This window comes from Papilio machaon, chromosome 5, assembly GCF_912999745.1.
Source record: "Papilio machaon chromosome 5, ilPapMach1.1, whole genome shotgun sequence".
Lineage (NCBI taxonomy): Eukaryota > Metazoa > Arthropoda > Insecta > Lepidoptera > Papilionidae > Papilio > Papilio machaon.
The window spans coordinates 6,236,608-6,256,983 of NC_059990.1; the positions used below are offsets into that span (position 1 = coordinate 6,236,608).

A 20,376-nucleotide genomic window follows, 5' to 3' on the forward strand; every position below is an offset into this window, starting at 1 on the left:
GAGTTTCGTACCATCATAGGCATTATATGATAGAATGAAGTGGTAGAAAAAATAAAGGTAGACAGGGTAAATTAAATTGGCTGATCTGGAGAAAAAGAAGATAAGGTATAAAGTAACTGTACTTCGCACTATTAAATTATGGTGGTTTAAGTTCGTGCTTTAGAGCTTCGGTCTATTCCCGGTCTAGCGGTCTATTCCTGCAACCGCTATCTTTGGGATGTGGGTTAAGGCCGAGACATACTTATAACATTGACAAATGGGATGAAAACTGTTTTAAAACTAAAATGAATACTTCGATTTGCGACGTTGATCTTAGCTGCGGGCGTTAGAAATAGTTTTAATCAGAGGTATGCTAGCCATTAATAAAATTACGCTCACCATGGGCAGGGCTGTAAGAAAATTGCTTTTATTTGTGGGGAGTCATTCAATTATACATTCATTCATTTGCCACCCATCGAGTGACTTCCACTTCATTTAATTATAATTTACACGTTCTATTTAGTGATTACATCGCATTATTCTTTTACTTATTCAAACTTTTTTAATTACTACCGTACATGACGTCACATGGTTTAATTTAATAAGCCACAAGTAAAATCCCAACAAGTAAATAAAGGAATCATTTGTATTTTTTATGCCTTCCTTAGTGACTTCCTTTACATTTAAATTCTTCACTAATTTTGATTTTTGAATCGTATTATTCATCCGAGTATCACAGAAAAGTGCGCTTGGTATGAGACAATTTAAGTTCCTGGCCCCTTATGTATATAATGTGGTAGATAAAAAGTTTAAAATCAGGTGCAAGAAAATGTACCACGTGAAGAGGACTATAAAAAAGTGGTTGGAAGATCTTAATTACAATGATTGTGAACAACTATTCCAATATAATACTTAATAGACATAATATATTTATATACCCTAGCTTTCAGCATTCATACACTTACAAATACACAAATGCACACACCCATACTCACCCACACACACACACACACACAAACACCCCCCCCCCTCCCCACAACACACACACATACACACACATTTACACACGAGGGTCTGAGCATACATACATACCTACACACCCATAGTTTCTTTTTGTTTGTTTTTTTTTTCTTATTATTGTTTTTAAAATAATTTAATTTCTACTTTAATTATTACATTTGTTATACTCATTGTCTATTTTGTATGATGCAATAGAAAGGGAAGTCATTGGCTCCTTAAATACAGGTGAACCTAGTTAAGGAGCCAAGGCGATACTGATGTTGTAATCATTTAAGTATGCAATAAAGAATCTTTATTATTATTATTATTATATGAGTCATTAGTCTACTGGTATTTGAAAAGGTCCTTAACTGGTTAAAAAACATTGTTGGAATCTAAATCATTAAATCTTAATGTAATATGTTATGCCCTATTTTTTACCCCATTAACGCATTCGTAGCATAAACAGGAAGTTACGTTATTGTTTAAAGTAAACACAATTCGAATTTTAAATATGTTACGTAACACATTGAAGATAATCATGAATTTATTTTAAATATTTCATGTCCGTTTTTAAAACTAAAATGGTAGGTACATTATTACCAATAAACAGGACACTAGAGATAAGAATGACAATAACTAACCATTGCTAACACGTTCAATTTAACAGACATACATACTATTGAAAGCGTTATAATACATTTGCGAAAACGTTAGCCTACTCGTTCATTAATCGGACAACAAAAAAAATGCATTATAACCTAAAAATGTACAGGAACATTTAATTAAAAGGCTTTTTCGAAACTTGCGCAAGCCCACATCGCTGCACAATGAGTAATTAAAATTTTAAAAAGTTTCTTTATTAATGCTTTCAGTTTCTCCCTTTAAGGTACTCAGTTAAAACCGGAAAATTTTTGATACATCGATAATTTTTAAAAATGTAACCTTGAGACAATAAAATTACTAAACTGAATAAAAAATACAATTTACATACAACAACTAAAAATTGATTTTAACAAAGAGAATTAAGAATTATGGTAATGCTTTTAATAATGGTGGTTACGTAAGTCCGTTCTTATAAAGGAAACTAAGAGCTATCATAAATTAACTTACTAATATTATAAATGCGAATGTTCGGATGAATGGATGTTTGTTTGAAGGTAACTTCAGAACGGCTTATCGGATGTCGATGAAATACATAGGTTACTTATTATGTTTTTTTTTTAGTTACGCAAGGACGGAGGACGGAGGGCGACAGATAGTAGAGTAATAATTATAACTTAATTGTTGCTATGCTTCTGAATGTTATTTGATAACGCAAGATGATTCTCAACTTACGACCTATAACAATAACTCCGTAAACAATAATTTCCAGTACGACTCAAGATATTTTGAATACAGAGCAATTTAATTAAAATAAATAATTTAATTTAATTATATTGAACTAGGAGGCGTATGAAAAGTAATTAAGTGATAACAGTAAAACACTTTTTCCATTAGCGCGACTAAACGCACGATTCTGACTGCGTTCTACTTCATTGTTATTGATATACTGAATGTAAAACTCGCTGTAACTACAACTTGTAATGTATGCAAAAGTCGCGCGACAAAGCGCTTGGTGAAATAGAGGTTTAATAGTAATCATCTAATTAAATGAGTTTTGTTGTGTTAATTTTAATTATCTGTAGACACATTTAGTTTATATTATTTTTTATCTCACCGAACATTACAAAAACATATTCTAATTAAATTTTCATCCTTATAAAGTATGCTGCTATAAAATTACTTAGACCCGTAAGTTTAATTTATTAAATATACTAAATATATTTATTTAATAATATGTTAGTTAAAACAAATATAATTTACTATACTTGTAATTAGCAAAATAAAAAAACATTTTGATTTAAAAATAAATACACTCACCATTCACTTTATTTCACAAAACAATTGAACGTTACACAGATAATAAAACAAACTGTAACATATTAGAAAACAATAATATTTAAAACAGTAAGCGTAGTTCCTACGTGACAAAATGAAGCACAACGGCGCGTGTTTACAAACTGGGCGCTGTGTAAAAACTGAATGAATGGGCAGTGCACTCTATCGGCCCACTTCCTGCCGCTGTGATAACACCCCTGTCCGTCGGTCACGTCGTATCAACGCTTCGTATATTGACAGTTAATTGGTCAAATTACCCATAAATTAACAATTTATTTCATCATATTTATCATTAATAGATAAAAAATATTTTTATGTTTTGTAAAAATATGTAACAAATGAATTTAAATTTGAAATTTTAAAAAGATACAGCATAACATTTATTCTCATGTAATTGTTTAGTTCGAAACTTTATATGACATTCATAATTTTTTTTCAGAATATGTTTTTTTCTGTAAATCAGTTTTATATATAATAACCGTATTTCCTACAGCCGAACTGTAGAGTGTGGAGGGTTGAAAATATGTATTGTGAATTATGTGAAAACTCGTGGTAAGAGAGTAAACATTTTTGTCGTAGTGGAGTACCTAATTGAATTTCGAATATGGAATTGAAATTAAAAACTAGGGCGACTGGAGCTATGATAGTTTATTTTTGAGATTGTCCACGTGAACGTGATAGAAAAAAGAGTAATATTATTTTTCAATTCGCATACAAAGGTGGTCTGGGCGCGCGGCAAATTGGTTGTATTGTCAATTTGGGCAGTGCGTGCCGGGGTGCAGATGAAATGTTTATTTTCAATTTCCGCCATTTTCCCGCCGCGCCCGCTGCCGCGCCGGCCGCAGGATTAGGACGTGAAACAAACACATCGCTATGCGATAGTTTTGAAGATGACTCTCAATAAATCCACTTGTTTCATGTACATTACAGTATGCATGTTATTTATATTTTATATATTTTGGTATTTGAGAGGTTTACGTCAATTTATTTCTGTTAAACGTCTTGTTTTGACAAAAAAAAAGGTTAAACGATTCTTTACTCTCTTATATAAAACACTTGGAATGATGAAATAACAATCGCGTCGTTGGTTCATACAATAGTTGTCCCGTTTATTTACAAAGAGGACTTGGTTAGAAAAATATTCACTGTCAACTTTTCAAACCACAAACTAAGTATAAATGGAGCTAATCACGTTATGCACAGAATCAGCAATGTTCTTACTTACATCTTACATCATTACGCACTATTTATTCCGGTCTCAAATATTCGCCCCATATATGAACATTGTAAAATACATTACTAGCTGTCGCTCGCGACTACGTCCACGTAAAAATAGTATTATTACGTATACGCTATTCCAGACTATAATCTATTTCTGTTCCAAATTTCGTTCAGATCCATTCAGCCGTTCTGGAGTTATATAGTTACAAACAATCCTCCGCCTAAGCTTTGGCATTTATAAAACTAGTAAGGTTTACCTATTGTATATTATTATGTACATTCCACTCTTACAAATTAACACATTTAATATGTACGGAACTCGAAATCTTTGCCATACAATTAAGCAATTATGTGTAATAAGGTTTACTAACAACAATCAATAATTAACGCGTGCATTGAAAGCTGACGTAATGTAAGCAAGTGCTATGTCAGCAGCCGTCTAATTACAATTAGCTGAGCGAGGGAGTCATATCAGCAAAAATCCTTTGACTGTACACAACTGTATGTCCCCGCTCCCCGTTCCCCGCAACCTGCACCCCGCGCCCCAGTCGACGGAGCGAACAATGCCAAGAGAGGCAATTGCATTACATGCAACGTTTGTTGCTTAGGGTGACACTTCTTTATTGCTACAAAATAGCTCTCTATTTTCTAACTATATTCCTACAGAGGCACTTAGGGTGGTAAATTTTTCTCTAAGGGCATACCTTAGTGCAGATGTCTTATAAAAAATCAACATTCAAAATAGATGAAGCGATAACTTGTACTCCTTTTTAAGGATATTGCGTGAATTGATGAACATGAAATTTGACACGACTGGAGTTAATGTTGAGATGAAGTGCATATAGCTATTTTTAAGCAAAAAAAATTTTTTTTGTACTGTGGTCAACTTTCGACCAATGGGCGGCCAATAGTTTTTTTAAATCTACATTAAGTCATCAACAAGTACAATAAGTAAAAAAAAACTTATTTAAGTAGCCTATGTGTTCTTCCGGACTATATATATTCTACATCTGTCCAACATTTCAGCGAGATCCGTTGAGTCATTCTGAAAACTTCTTCTACCAAACACCCATCTTTCATACCAAACTTTCGCATTTATATTATTGAGAATTGCAAAAACTAGTTTATATACTAAAAGTCTGCAATAGTCATTAAGATCTGTCTGTCTAGGCTAGTCTTCGTAAATTTCATGCGAAACTAATTGTGGTAGAGAAGTTGATAATTGCGTGTAATCACTGGTTGACGAGCGTGGTACACGTTTTCAATTCGAATCGGGTACTCCAGCAGTAGGGTCGAGCCAACTTGTATTTGTTGCATTTGTTTAATACATAATTGTCATACCTAATTTACAGTACAATTACAGAGTTTTTATTTAGTTACTGAAATTGAGTCCTTAACATTCGATTAACAAATAACCTTTAATCTCACATGAGGGGGAGCAAAAAGTCAAAAAGGTGTTATGCAAATATTTTTTTAACATTCGGCAATGATATTTCAACTTTCTTAATTTACCTTGTTTACCTTTTTTGCGTTGTCATTAAAATATATATGTATATGTCTCTTTTTTCGTTTTGAATGTGCTTAATCGGGACAAACAATTAATCTACCAGATAGTTCGAGCTTTAATCTTTTTAGTAATAAATTATCTTTTTCGTGAATTCTTTTATTTATATCAAAGCTTGATATTAACTGTCAAAAGCGTCATTTCATCCATACCTTAGAGCGGGTAAGATTTCAAATCCGGCAATGCATACATGTATGTATATATTTTAGTATGATATTCTAACTTAAAACTATGGTATAACCTTACTGTTGTTAAAGCTAAAAAGTCTAGTAATAATAAACATGAGGCTTCCCATGCAATCTATACTTTAGGGCAAATTTTCATAAGTCGTTAGCACCCGCATGCGTAGTGCAAGAAATTTCCTTTTCACGTACATATGCCATAACGCTCGCATGCGAGAACCGCTTTCGTTAATCGTTAATGCCCGCATACGTTGGTCCTTATACTTCCTTACTGCATATTATACTTGTCAAATTAGTCTTATGCCTATATATGTCTTATGCGCATAAGGCTTGTTTTACATCAACCGATCATTTTCATTCACTCGATAGCTCATATGCGTGACATCCTCGCAGCATATAACGATTGAGTTATCGACTGGTCAAATTGCGCCCTTAATGATACTGTCCGTACGTTTCTAAGACCAAAATCTGTATAAAACATATCGTCATCCTTGTCATTATCATTGACAAAACAGAGGTAACAGTTTTTTAGCCGACTTCAAAAAGAAGGAGGTTATCAATTCGACTGAATTTTTTTTAAACGAAGATTTTGGTCTCAGAAACCGACGGTGCTTAATAACCAGTATTCGTTGGAGGGCAGGAAACTTAAATATTAGCACGTTTTATAATCCCTTGTTTGCTTGAAACTTCCTTTGAGGATACTTTGACATCGCCGACAGCCTGGATAAAGGTTTAGTACTGATCGTTCTTTGAGCATATATAATCATAATGTCTTAATCTTTCATGTTATCTACCTATCTATATTATGTTTATATAACCTCTTTCTCGTATGCATCAAATATTTATAAGATTAAAAAGAAATATGCCTGAAGTTTATCGAAAAAATTACTTAAGAATATATTTTATTTTTTAAAAGCAGGATTATATAATAATTTAAGGCTTAAGTAAAGCAATAAAATTAAAATGAGATAATTACTACGATTTTTAATGTATGTTAAAACGACTTAATAGCTTTTATCGTAAGTAATGGATTACCAAATTTGGTTAATTTGAAAGATGGTGAAAGCATTTTAATTTGAATAACGGATAAAGGTGTTTTAAGACAACTTAATTTTGACAGCATGACTTAATTTTGATTGCACGATTTTTGTTGGTAGTTTTGAACCTTGAGCAAGATCGAAAAAAAATAGGACGAGCAAAATAAAAAAAAGAAAGTAACATGTTCTATACTTTGTAGCTTTAAACTAAGTGCAATACCTGCGGTCGATTCTTTTGTCACATATATAAAAAAGCGTGTTTTCTTATGACAGTAATAAGGGGCTACGATAAGAAAATGATGCATGTCAAATTACAAAAGACCTCCATGTCTGCCAACATTATGCAACAAACGTCAACAATTTACATGACATTTCTGTTTGAAAAGGGCTACCAACGATTGTATGTTATTTTGCTTGAACAAGGAAAGGCCGGTACTTAGTGCAAATAGCAGTATGTCGATATAATGACATGCAATTTTCTCAAAATTCTGTCCACCGTTACTCAGAAGTCGTTACAGAACCTACCTATAAGTGAGTCACTCGACTCTACCATTATTAGTGCATACAAAGCCAACATCGTTGTTGAGGTTGGGGTGTTGCATTTTTTTACAATGCAACCTCTTTCTTACTAAATACATGTGTATCATATTTTATTAAATTCTCTTAGAGGCCATAGACTCATCTTTGTTATTAACCTGCCCTTGTCTCTTCGTAGAGTCGGCACAGTATGTACTCTACCATACATCTCTATCAACCATCATATCTGAATTCACCCCCTTCTTACGCGTATCCTCTTTCACACAATCCATACATTCTTTCTTATGTCTTCCTCTACCTTTGTAACCATCAACATTCAATCTCATTACTATCTTATTTATGTGATCATCGTAATATGACATGTCTTAGAGGCTATAAGACTAGGAGATTTCATTTAATACAAGGAAGATTAATAATAAATCAATTGCCTAATAAAGGTGTTATACGTTAATACCTGTGGGTATGTATACAAAATTTTGGGCGTCAGATATGGCGCGAATGCCACCGCGTGACAGGAATACCGAACGGGACGCGCGGGCTGATTAACCCGGGCCGTTAATTAAATTATTAGAAATCTCGAGCCGGACTAATTAATGAAGAATTCCAACATTTCGGTCCACCTATCGGCGATTAATTAAAATCGACAAAGCCGCGAACGGTCGGGAGGGCTCGCCAAATATCGCTCTATTAATGAAATGATCACTCGAAACTAATTAAATTATGGAGGTAATGGTGCGTGCGAGTGATATCAACGGACACTACCTAACACCTGCAACGTACAAATTCAGGTACAAAAGCGTACCTAGGTAAAGTTACGTTATTAGAGATATTGTCAGTGATCAGAACGTCTTTAGCGTATTTAGTGTAGCGTTAAGTTTCTTATACTTCGTCTTACAATTTATAGTCAAACAAGGATATCTGAACCGGTGAGAGAGGTGTAACTATCGCGGTTGATTCTGTCAGAATATATATAAAACCTTCTTAGACATAGAAATGACATAACAGGTTAAGTACGAATAGGATCTTATGACATTTTTGACGTTAACGAACGCTAGAGAGCTGTCATAATTTAGTTTGACTTATGCCCACCGGTTCAATGTAAAATGCGATAAAAATAACCCAATCATAAATACGGAGTACGTAGACATAGATGACGTTTTCTAAAAGTTACAATAAACTGTTTAAGAGCAATATAGGACGATATGCTATAGAAGTAGGTACCGCCTTTGAATCCGCGGAAGATATTGAAATGCTTCAACCATCTTACTAATATTATTAATGCAAATCTTTAGATGGATGGATGGATGGATGTCTGTTACAAGGTATCTACAGAACCGCTAAACGGATCTCGCTGAAATTCGACGTGAATGTAGAACATAATCTGGAAGAACACATAGGCTACTAATTAAGTTTTTTTTTTTTAAATTCCACGTAGTAATTAATAAATCTGCAAATTTTATTTCAATAAAGTGAATATAGCTGTAGTAATTAAAAGATGCATTAATTAGAGTTTAAAAAAAAAGCATAAATATGAATGCTATAAAATAATTTAATTAGTTAAAATTAAATAATTTAATTAAACGAATTAAGTCGATTTCCAGAGGTATAAAAGAAATAACGCATGTAAGAGTGTCGGCAGACATGTTATGTCATATAAAAGGTAATGTAGCAACAGTTACAGTGTAAAGGCACGGCACGCTGGGCGCAGCGACATTAAAATGAGTAATTATAATAAAGCTGATACGTCCTCATAATTAACTAAACCTGATGAAGAGTGCTTTGACGACACGGGGCGCCTACAGCCGCTTTAGCGCTTTAAATATCAATCATTTAACAAAACATTTTTTTTTTAATTACAAAAATATAAAACAAAACTAGTGTTCATCTTTTTAGTGGTAACCTCTCCAACTATTAATACATAGACTTATTGTTTGTTAGAAATGAGTCTCGATAGGATTATTATTTATGTACATTAGAAAAAAATAAATCTCATTAATTAGTGTTCGAAGTTTACCTAGAAATCGTAGGAAATATATTGAAGGATTTAAATCATCGTAGCGACTTCAGCGCTTTATCGCTTACTGCGTGTATCACAGCAGCACTAGCGCTAATTAGACGGAGTGACAACCCACTCCTGCCATAAAGCGCTGCAGATTTATCGCCACAGATTATTTATATTATGTTTATTAGGCCTTGCCCTCCGCCTCATGCACCCTGCTTTCCAACTAATTGAATTACTCGGATTTTTATAGAAACATCTGAAAGATTTATAACGCGTTATACTTTTGATATACATAAAAGCATTTCTATAATATTGCTATGTAATTTTTTAGCCAAAAGTAAAAAAAAGATCAGTTAGATATTGAAGTATTTATGAGGAGATAAAAGTCTGATGTTGATTAAAAGTACCCAAACCGACCAAAATCGGGCAACATTACTCAAAATCTAGCCCTGATCATAGTGACAATCAACAATAACTCTTATTGCAATAGATTAAGAATTGAAATTGTTTATGATGTTTAGTATAAGAAGCGCAGAAGTTTGTAGACGTCAATTATCCGGCAAAACTGAACGTACACTGGTTGCTTTGTAATTAACATGCTTACACCATAAATCATGACGCACTAGGAATACAAGTTATTTTGGCAATCGTTCTGATTATGATTAACAACGTCTCCTCCCATCGCAAGATAAATTGACAAACCAAAATAACGTTTATAATACTAATTAGTAAAGGAAAAACGAATTGATTTAAACGAAAATCTTTTCAAATGAATGAAACTCAACATGTTATGAGTAATACTGGCGATAAAGAATGACACAGAAAAGTAAAACCATATGAATTGAACATGAACAAAACAATGACTAAATGCATAAAGAATTGTTAGTTGTTCATTGAAAACATATTTGATAAATTCGTTAAATAATAAAGTAATCCATAACATAGTTAGAAAGAAAATAAAATCTAACGTGCTATCTTTAAAAAGACATATGAAATGTACGAGAGATAAATCAAACATCTACAAGCAAACAAATTTACAAATTAAAAGTATTGAAATTTAAAATTGTTAATTAAATATTGGCTTAGAATTGTACGCAGCAACATCAAATAAACATGCGCTCCGTACGGAATATTAAATAAAACTAAAGCCGTGTTCAAAAAGTAAAAAGTCTTAATTACAAAGTTACATAATGAACATGTGTAAAAAATGCGACATCGTCTGCATCCCAGTCTACAAAGAAATAACGACATTATGTGTGAGTTTATTAAAATTTAAAATTGAGTAGCGCGAGGAAGCGCGCGATGTCCTTATCCAAGCGCGCTATCCATGCTTGTATCTTTCGTTGATTTGTTGCCTTGGTCTGTGGAGTGTGTTCTGGGGCTAATTAATTTTAATTGGATCGCAATGCATCTATTGTATGCGCAGGACTTTTGACCCTCGAGCGAGGGTCGCAACGTCGTTGAAACGTGCCACTTTAATTTGAAATCGGTTATTACTCTTTCAAAAATAGCCAACGCGATACACATTTTTTTTTATTACAGTAGTTCGTATTTTATGCTAATTAATATGATGTCGCGTAATTATTTTCACGTTGGAAAAATTCTAAGAAATATCTGCGCGATAACTCAGATAAATGTTAACGTTATGAAAGGTGATAGCCACAAATCTAGATAAAAGTTAAATAATTGATAAAATCGCAAATCTAAAGATATAAGTAGTAAAGTAGACATGACACAGTGTAGAGATACATTTACATATGTTAGCTCAGGTCACGTTCATTAAGGACAAAACAAACAGACAATAGAATAAAATTCTATTAATAAACTATAATGTAAAATTTTAACTCTCTATACCAGTTGTGGGTAAGTTTTTACATGCCTTATATAAAGTTACATTTAATTTATTTGTATACGTAAAAAAAAATTCTCGATGGATTACAAAATTAAATAGTAAATTTCGCAAATTGTAAATGCCCTTAGGGTGTATTTGTGTATTGCTTCAGTAAAATAATTCAAAACATTTGAAGACGATAAGAAACATTGATTCAATTACTAAGGGGATTGTTAGGGAACGGTTGAATGAAAAATAATTAAGACGGCGTCATACGGTCGCGCGCATATCATTCATTCACTCCTAATCCGAGATTTACGACACACTCTGGATTACCATTCGCAACAAAATTATAACACTAACAATCGGCGTTAATTTTACGCTCGTGCGCCTCCGCGAGCAATCGCACACACAAATTGAAGTAAGGCAATTCCGTTCGAACGAGATGTGCGAATTGAATGCAATGCCCCGAGGATTATTTAATTTTGTTTTCAAATTTCCAAAACGTAATCATTGAACGCTTAGACAAGGTTGTTTTTAGCGCTTAGTGAATAAATAGTATTCAATCATCAGTCACCCTGCAAGTAGAAATAAAATACAAGTTAGTGCTTAAAAGCAGACGTTTATGTTACACAGTCATGTAGAATTTTTAAGTTATAAGAGAACTAAGTAAGTTAAGTTTGAATATTCTATATTGATATCGTTAATTTAGATTACATTAGGATGGATTAAGTTATTGCTTAAAATATTCACAAGGAAGGCTAGATTTAAATTTGTTGTCAAAACAATATTGTATATATTCAGGAAAAATGTTGAAACAAAATCTAACACGTGAATGAAATTGATAAATAGTTACTTAAATACTAGCTTAAAAAAAATTAATGGCCTAATTTCTTCCAGGCTATGTTGTACATCTATGCCAAATTTCATCAAGATTCGTTTTGCTATTCTGTAGATATGTAAACATCCATCCATCTAAACTTTCGCTTTTTAATATTAGTAAGATTCGTGGGAACGAATGAATGAATGAATGAGTGCTACTATTGAATGAAACAACTCAAACTTGTCATATCTGTCATGTCTCCATTCATTCGCAGTCAGACAAAAACGTCAAGTTGACGTTAGTGTACAGTGCATGCGAGTAAAACCGGTCGTATAAAAATACCAGCATGAGCAGTATTCAGTATTCTTGTTTAATCTCGTGAACGGGCCTAATTGTCCGAGGCAGTGACTATGACAGTTGCGAAAAGCCCGCCAGGGGGCGCTGACACGTGACCCGTCACTCGCAGAGAAATTAAAACATTCCGCTATTATTTCGAAGCCGCGGACTGTACAGATGCGGCGGATTATTTTAAATAGCTTCCACGTTTTGTATGAGACGCTTTTGTACTGCTCAATCGTAGTTGGGAATTGTTTACGAAACTTATTATGAAAAAAAGTCACTTCTCCATATAAACGCTTTTTCATACACGAACATGTCAATTTGAATCAGATCTTCTCGAAAATTGTAAAGATCTGAAAGAGGAAATAGAGAAATGATTTTTATACAATAAACAAGGCTTATCAATATTTAAAAATTATGTAAAAACAATCAACCATTAGGTACACTTCAAATCAAATATATAAACTTCACTAAATTAATAAGTCTAAAAAAATTGTCCGTATGTATGTATTTATTAGGCAGTTCAATATCTCGTCAGGGCCCCATATCAAAGTAATATCGACGGCAGCCGCCGGCGTAGAAATTTTAATAATTAAAAATCACCCCTACGAAGGGATACTTCATACTGCACATTACGCGATATCACTTTTTTAATTACGGCTCACGTTAAAAAAGTTAACTTGATATGATGTCAGTGTAACGTTTAAACCATCAGTCACTACCACATCTTGCTAAACCAAAAATAAAAAGTTTAAGTTTAAACTATGATTAAAACAGTCAAAGCTTAACTGCGATAATAATAACAGAAGAAGAGGTTAATATTAATAACACCTAACCTAAATTCGTCGGTATCTATAGACTTTTCTGGGTGTTCGGTTCTTTGGAAAAAATCCATAAAGTTACAATACCACTATTTGTGTAAAACAATCTAAAAATACAGAAAAGATAATGTCAAAATATGGTTGATAATTGAGATATTAATAATGTAAACAAAGGGCTTCAGTTATTCCCAAATAGCGTATCTTCATTATCGTGTCTGGCAAGTTTTGCGGGAATACGGACCATTAATTAATCGAGGAATTTAATAACAACAGATATCTGTTATGAGAGCAAACAAACTATTTTTAATTTCCGTTTCATTTAAACGTGCAGCGGGGCAATAGAGAAAAAATAGCAAACATTCATAGCGAATCCAATAGGCTAATCGTGAGTTATTAAACCCCTCGCGGCGCCCCACCTGATCGCCGCCCGCTATAATAGAAATACCGGGGACTTATTATTAAAATTTCTGCTAAATTGCTCACCGTTCCTCTTAAATTTCGCTGTTCCAAGGCGAGCTATTGACATTATATACAGCATTTGTTTTTATTATCTAACACCATTCATATAAACGATTCAAGAGCTATTCGAAGCTCCGAATTTCGAATGTTCTACTTTTTTTCTTTCATGATTTTTGTAGTTTTTATTTTTGAAGGATTGGCAAAGGTTCGTTAACAATACTGCCAGATAATATAATCTTGTTTTTTTAGTATTTACAATTTACATTTTAGAATTTTTGTATCTGTTATTATAACTGATTATAATCTAGTTACGTGTTCTGCAATTATTGTAAATAAATGACTGATAATTGATTATATGTCATCAGTATTTTTTGTGACAGCTTAATCAAACGTCTTTAATATATTTATTGTAATTCAAAAATAAGATTCATTCAAAATCAATACAGGTGTACATATTTGGAAATATTCGAATATTTGAGATAATTAGACACAAAAATTAGCGTGTTGCTTTTAAATTAAACTAGCTGTCGCCCGCGACTCCGTCCGCGCGCAATTATAAAATAAACTTAATTAGTAGCCTATGTGTTCTTCCAGACTGTGTTCTACATCTATACCAAATTCATACAACCGTTCTGGAGATGAACCTTGTAACAAACATCCATCTAAACATTCTCATTTATAATATTAGTAAGATTAAAAATACAGGTATTTGAATTTAGAACATTGCATATTTTAGTATTGGCAGGTGCGGTCATTACATCAATTAGATTACATTGTTAGTGCGCGAGTCAATCAGTGACAGCCAGCGGTATTATAATAACAGGAATATTGTTGGCCCGGTTCTGGGACGTTAATTAGGTAAGTGCATCGAACGCGTCACTCGGCCAGCTAATTAATTGAACGTATTATTGGTCCTACACCTAACCTATGCGGTTTTGGTTGATTGTCTATACATTGAATATCTACTTATGTACTTATCACCAGATAATAACAGTTCTTGATTTTATCTGAGTTGTATTACGTATAAGTAAAGTTTTAAATACGGAATTAAATATTATTAATATCGACTAAGTAGTGCCATAATGTACTTTCGTTACCATAGGCATAAATAAATCTTTACTCTTTCCGATGCAGAATACATTGCATATTAATATGGAAATAATAAGTGCTATTTATATCTTAGTAAAAACACATTCATTTAACTTTTTCAATTCAATACGTTATAAAATTAAATGAAAACCTTCAAGTAAAAGAGGATTAGTTACTTCTTGAAAGTCTTCGTATGTAAAAGAGGTAGTTGTATTGAAGGCTTTAAGCCAAACGTCAATATAATCTTTCCTGTAGAGCGGGTTCACATCGCCATTTTTAATGATTAACCGTAATTGGTGACTTTCATAAAAGGAAAACTCAATAATAATCTAATGAACAACAAAGTTATAAAATAAACCACAGATCATGTAATTCCTTAATTATACTAATACATTCCTTATTTTATATTTATGAAACGTAAATAAAAGCAGACGTTCAAATGTAAGCATTATACAAATTAAAATAATAGCAGCAATTTAATACTAGTCCGAGTTTACCTAACATTGATTGTCATATTATTTTAATTTTTAATTTGGAATAACAACCGTTTATTTGTTCTGTTTATTTTTTTTATCTATTTTTAATATTAAAGGTTATTGGTTAAAGGTTATAAGGTAGGAATTATATGAAAAAAAAATTATTAATTATTATAATGCGAAACTGGAACATGGTAAAATGGTTTTCAATTCGTTTTGTAATTTACGAAAAGACTATTCTTATGTATTAATTTTGTTTTTAAAAAATGTTTATACAATTATTATTGGTGTCAATTTCCAATAGATTAGTATTGGATATTTCAATATAACGATGCGTGTCCCGAACCATGAAGCTATGTCAACCGCTCTGATTCGATCTTGGCAATTAGTAACCGAATTAATTTGATTTTCCCCAATTAAAATTGAATTTTCCTCAAAACGTGTGGCGGTAATACATCAATATAAAGTTAATTTTTCTTTGTACCTCATACTAGTCCTACTAATCATACTATCATACTTTCTCCTTCTTACATATTATAGAAATGCGACAGTTTGGATCTATGGATGTATATTTGATATTACGTATCTTCAATACATATTCGAGAATAACGCACTTACTAAGATTTTTTTTATTCCGCGCGGACGAGGTCCTGGACAAAGTATATGGGGCATTCCATGCCAACTCATCCGACCGATTGGATTTGCATCTCTGATTTCGCTGAAATTTGGGCATCTTTTTATACCCCTCGAAAAAGGTTTCTATGAATTTTTTCAAATTTTTTCATTCAGCCAATCGAGAGATATGAATTTTTGAAAATTTCGGCTATTTTTTTTTTAAATAGCCATAACTTGGTGAAAAATTGTCCGATTTGGGATTTTTTAATTTAAAATTTTGTGTTTTTTGATGAACTTTTTGAAAAATTTATACAAAAAATTATTCATCATAAATTTGATTGTTTTTTTTCATTTCAAAGTTAAAAAACGAATTTTAAGATTGTTTGTATCCTTCAAATTTTTTTAAAAAATTCTCAAAGATTCTACTCTTCAAAACACAAATTTTAAGCCCAGTCTCGTAATGGGATAATAATGGGTTATAATTTTTTTTAAGCTAAAACTATCACAGGTACACAAAAGTATCATTGCGTTATAACAAATACAGATGGATCACTCACAATGAAACTGATTTCTTGCTCAAATAAAACTTATTCATGTAAAATATTCAAAGGCCAGAAAAAATAAAAAAGAAACTTTTAAAAATTAAATAAAATTTACCTTAGAAATTGAAATTTTGACTTCAATTACTTATTACATTGATGTATGATTTTTTTCGAATCTCATCTGATAAAGCCGCCAGTAATACACAAATAGTGAAAAAAAAAAACAGAAAAAAACAATTAATTTAAAAATTAAAAATTAAATATAACCCATTATTATCCCATTACGAGACTAGGCTTTAAATTTGTGTTTTGAAGAGTAGAATTTTTAAATTTTTTTTAAAGGTTTTTTTTTTATTTTTCTGGCCTTTGAATATTTTACAAGAATAAGTTTTATTTGAGCAACAAATCAGTTTCATTGTGAGTGATCCATCTGTATTTGGTATAACGCAATGATACTTTTGTGTACCTGTGATAGTTTTAGCTTAAAAAAAATTATAACCCATTATTATCCCATTACGAGACTGGGCTTAAAATTTGTGTTTTGAAGAGTAGAATCTTTGAGAATTTAAAAAAAAAAATTGAAGGATACAAACAATCTTAAAATTCGTTTTTTAACTTTGAAATGAAAAAAAAAACAATCAAATTATGATGAATAATTTTTTGCATAAATTTTTCAAAAAGTTCATCAAAAAACACAAAATTTTAAATTAAAAAATCCCAAATCGGACAATTTTTCACCAAGTTATGGCTATTTAAAAAAAAAATAGCCGAAATTTTCAAAAATTCATATCTCTCGATTGGCTGAATGAAAAAATTTGAAAAAATTCACAGAAACCTTTTTCGAGGGGTATAAAAAGATGCCCAAATTTCAGCGAAATCAGAGATGCAAATCCAATCGGTCGGATGAGTTGGCATGGAATGCCCCATATATATAATTATAAATCGAATTTTTAATGTATCTTCATAATGGTCAATGTTCGCAATCAATCAACAAGTATTCACAAAGCTCCAAATTCCGTTATGAAAGAATTTAATCAGACAGTTTAACTTGCACCCTCAAAAGGTACCATAGTGCACCTTTTAATACGTACACGGAGGGTTCACAAAAAATGGTCGTCGCATGTTTTTTATTTTGCAGTGAGTAATTCGCACAATAGCTCGTTGTGTGACAGCGCTATTGCATTACTCGCACTTTATGGTGTGAACGGATCCCACACGGACTATTAATGAATTTATTTTACTCTTTAATATCCTAGATTTATGCTATATAAATCTTTGACTGAATTTTGTTTATTATTGAAATAATATTTCCTATTACTTCAATGAAGCATTTCAATTCTATCTAAGAAATAAATAGTATGTTATACTACCTTATAAGTATCTTAAAAATCATTTTTAGTATTTTTTAATCCACACAACAAATGACGCGAGTCTTGCTACCATAATCTTACTATATTACTAATATTATAAATGCGAATGATTAGATGGATGGATGGATGTTTGTTTAAAGGTATCCCCGGAACGGTTCATCGGGTCTTGATGAAATTTGGCACAGGTATAGAACATAGCCTGGAAGAACACATAGGAGAACGCACAAATAAAGATATTTTTTTATTCCGCGTAGACAGACGGAGTCGAGGGCGATAGCTAGTACTGTCTATAAAGATCAGAAGAAACCTATAACTCATCTCTTTTAATGCAATATGTAATATACCCCTTTTAAACAAGTATTTAAACAGTCTACATACAACAAAACACCTTTATTAAACACTACAAGTGAGAGAGATATTAGACCCGAAGTCTGAAACTGCAAGAGGCAAGCAAGGCATCCAGTTTCAAAGCAACTCTCCTGCGTGGGTTGTTTCTAAGTGGATTAATTACGAGGATGATCTTCCACCTAAATTAGTCTAACAGGCGTATATTATTACACGCGATCCTTCTTGCGCCTTGTCTCGATTGTTATCTAGCGTTGATGCTTCGAAACATTAAAATAATTCAGCTTATGTAAAACATAGTAAACGAGAAATATAAATGCATATATAAATTACCACAAATTAAATTGTTTTCTTACCAAAAAGTGTAAAAGATAATTTATCTACATTAACTATTTACGAAAAAATTAATTCATACAGTCGGTTAAGCTCTGCTAAAGTACGGTACGACAGCTGGACAAACATCGACTGCCTAACCATCCGTGTTTTATAATGTGCCAAGCAAATATTGAACCATCAACGGAACATATTCGTGGTCAAATAGCCGTAAAAACTACGGGGGTCTATAACGAAGTTAAATATTTAAACATCAAGTATATAAATACAAATTTCTTTTCCATAAAAATCCTGCAGCAAAGCAACATTGTAAATCCAGGCTGAATATAGTTTTTTTTATCACAATTATATGTCACCATTTACCCGAACTGCCATTCTTATCGTATACATTGTCTATTATAGTATGTTTTGTCAAACACAAGAAAAGGACATACAAGTTTACGAGAGTGGATTATTAGAACAATTCTAAAATATTTGTAATTAAATTTATAATATTCAAGTTATTATATCCTCAAACTCCGAGAATCAGTTGTCCTGCAGTCAAATCACAATGGCAACTAGATCTAAATTGGCTACTAAATATTCAAAAGCAATACTCCGTACGAAACATACACGGGTAATTCCACAATGGCGGGCTAATTCAATTTGAATCACACACAATATTCTATTAATCGTGACGGACAGGTGTAATCAAGCCACACGCGCTGCGGCCCGCATTGTCGGCGGCCCTGCGCGTGACGTCACCAGCGGCCCTGTCTCTGACAACGCATGGCTACTTCTCTCTTATAACAATTTTCAATCGTTTATGACAAGAGTTGAATGATACGGAGGGCAAGAAATTTTATTTTAAACATTTTATTACGTGTAGTCAATCAATCCATGGTTATAAATTAATTAGTCAACAAACACTTTTCAATTTTTTCTTTATTTAAAAAAATAATCATTCTAAACATAAAAACAACTGGGACGTCTATTAACGTAACAATTTAGTAAACAAAAGCATTCATGGAAACATTATACCTTAACAGCTACTGTCACAAACACCACTAATGAATAAATAATCCAAACAAACAGATAACAAGAGATGCCAATTAAACAATACACTAATTAATTCCAAACATTGGTGTAGTGGACTTAATTAGAGTAGGCATCATTATTAAACGGACAGAGCACACAGGTAACCTACACAATACCGACTAACAACAATAGGGAAGGCTAATATTAATAACTAATTTATTGTGGCTTTACGTCAAAACTATTTTATTATATTACTTTTCCTATTACCTCATACTAACCAGTTTTGTTATTTTTCAACCCTATACTCTAACAAGTGATATAACAATTGTTTTGTATTCAAAAATATTTAAATAAGATCTGGTATTGCACATATTTTATTCTTATAAAATCAGAGAGGTGGCAGTTCTCAATACAGTGTATATTGTAAAAAGGCTTTTTTAATATCGGAGGCGAGAGCCGGCCGCAGTGTCCCACGAAACATTTTCCATTAATAAAACGCGAAAAAGGAATATTACATATGAAAAAGACATATATCCGTATCGCCGGACCCGCGCTATCTCCTCGGAAGGTAATAACTTCTTTACAAGTCCAAAGTCCGAGGGATTGAAAAGCAATTTCAGCGGGACACCCCGCCCGCGCCGGACGCTCGCTATATTTCTTTTTCGCTACTGTAATTCGCCTTTGATTTAATCTCGAGAAACAAATCTTTGAATGTGAAAGTTTACCGATAGGCATCTGTGTTGCTAGTTTGGCTGATTGGCCCCCAGCCCCGCTCGTGCGTATGCCCTGCTCCAAACGTTTGAATTGGACACCGCTGATGCTCCGTAATTCGTTTGATTCTTTGCCGAGATTGC

At 32.5% G+C, this 20,376-nt stretch overlaps 1 protein-coding gene across 2 annotated transcripts in view; it reads right to left on the reverse strand.

Moving 5' to 3' along the window:
- Nucleotides 1-20,376, reverse strand: part of LOC106713516 (LIM domain only protein 3) — a 51,412-nt gene that overhangs the window by 15,166 nt on the left and 15,870 nt on the right. Inside the window, exon 1 of one of the 2 annotated variants that reach the window (XM_014506329.2) lies at nucleotides 2,902-3,042. The exons of the other annotated variant lie outside the window; for it this stretch is intronic. Within the exon in view, the coding sequence (XP_014361815.2) occupies nucleotides 2,902-2,904 (3 nt within the window). The 5' untranslated portion in view covers nucleotides 2,905-3,042. Of the gene's footprint in view, nucleotides 1-2,901; nucleotides 3,043-20,376 lie in introns of those variants that run through there. 2 annotated transcript variants of the gene reach the window in all.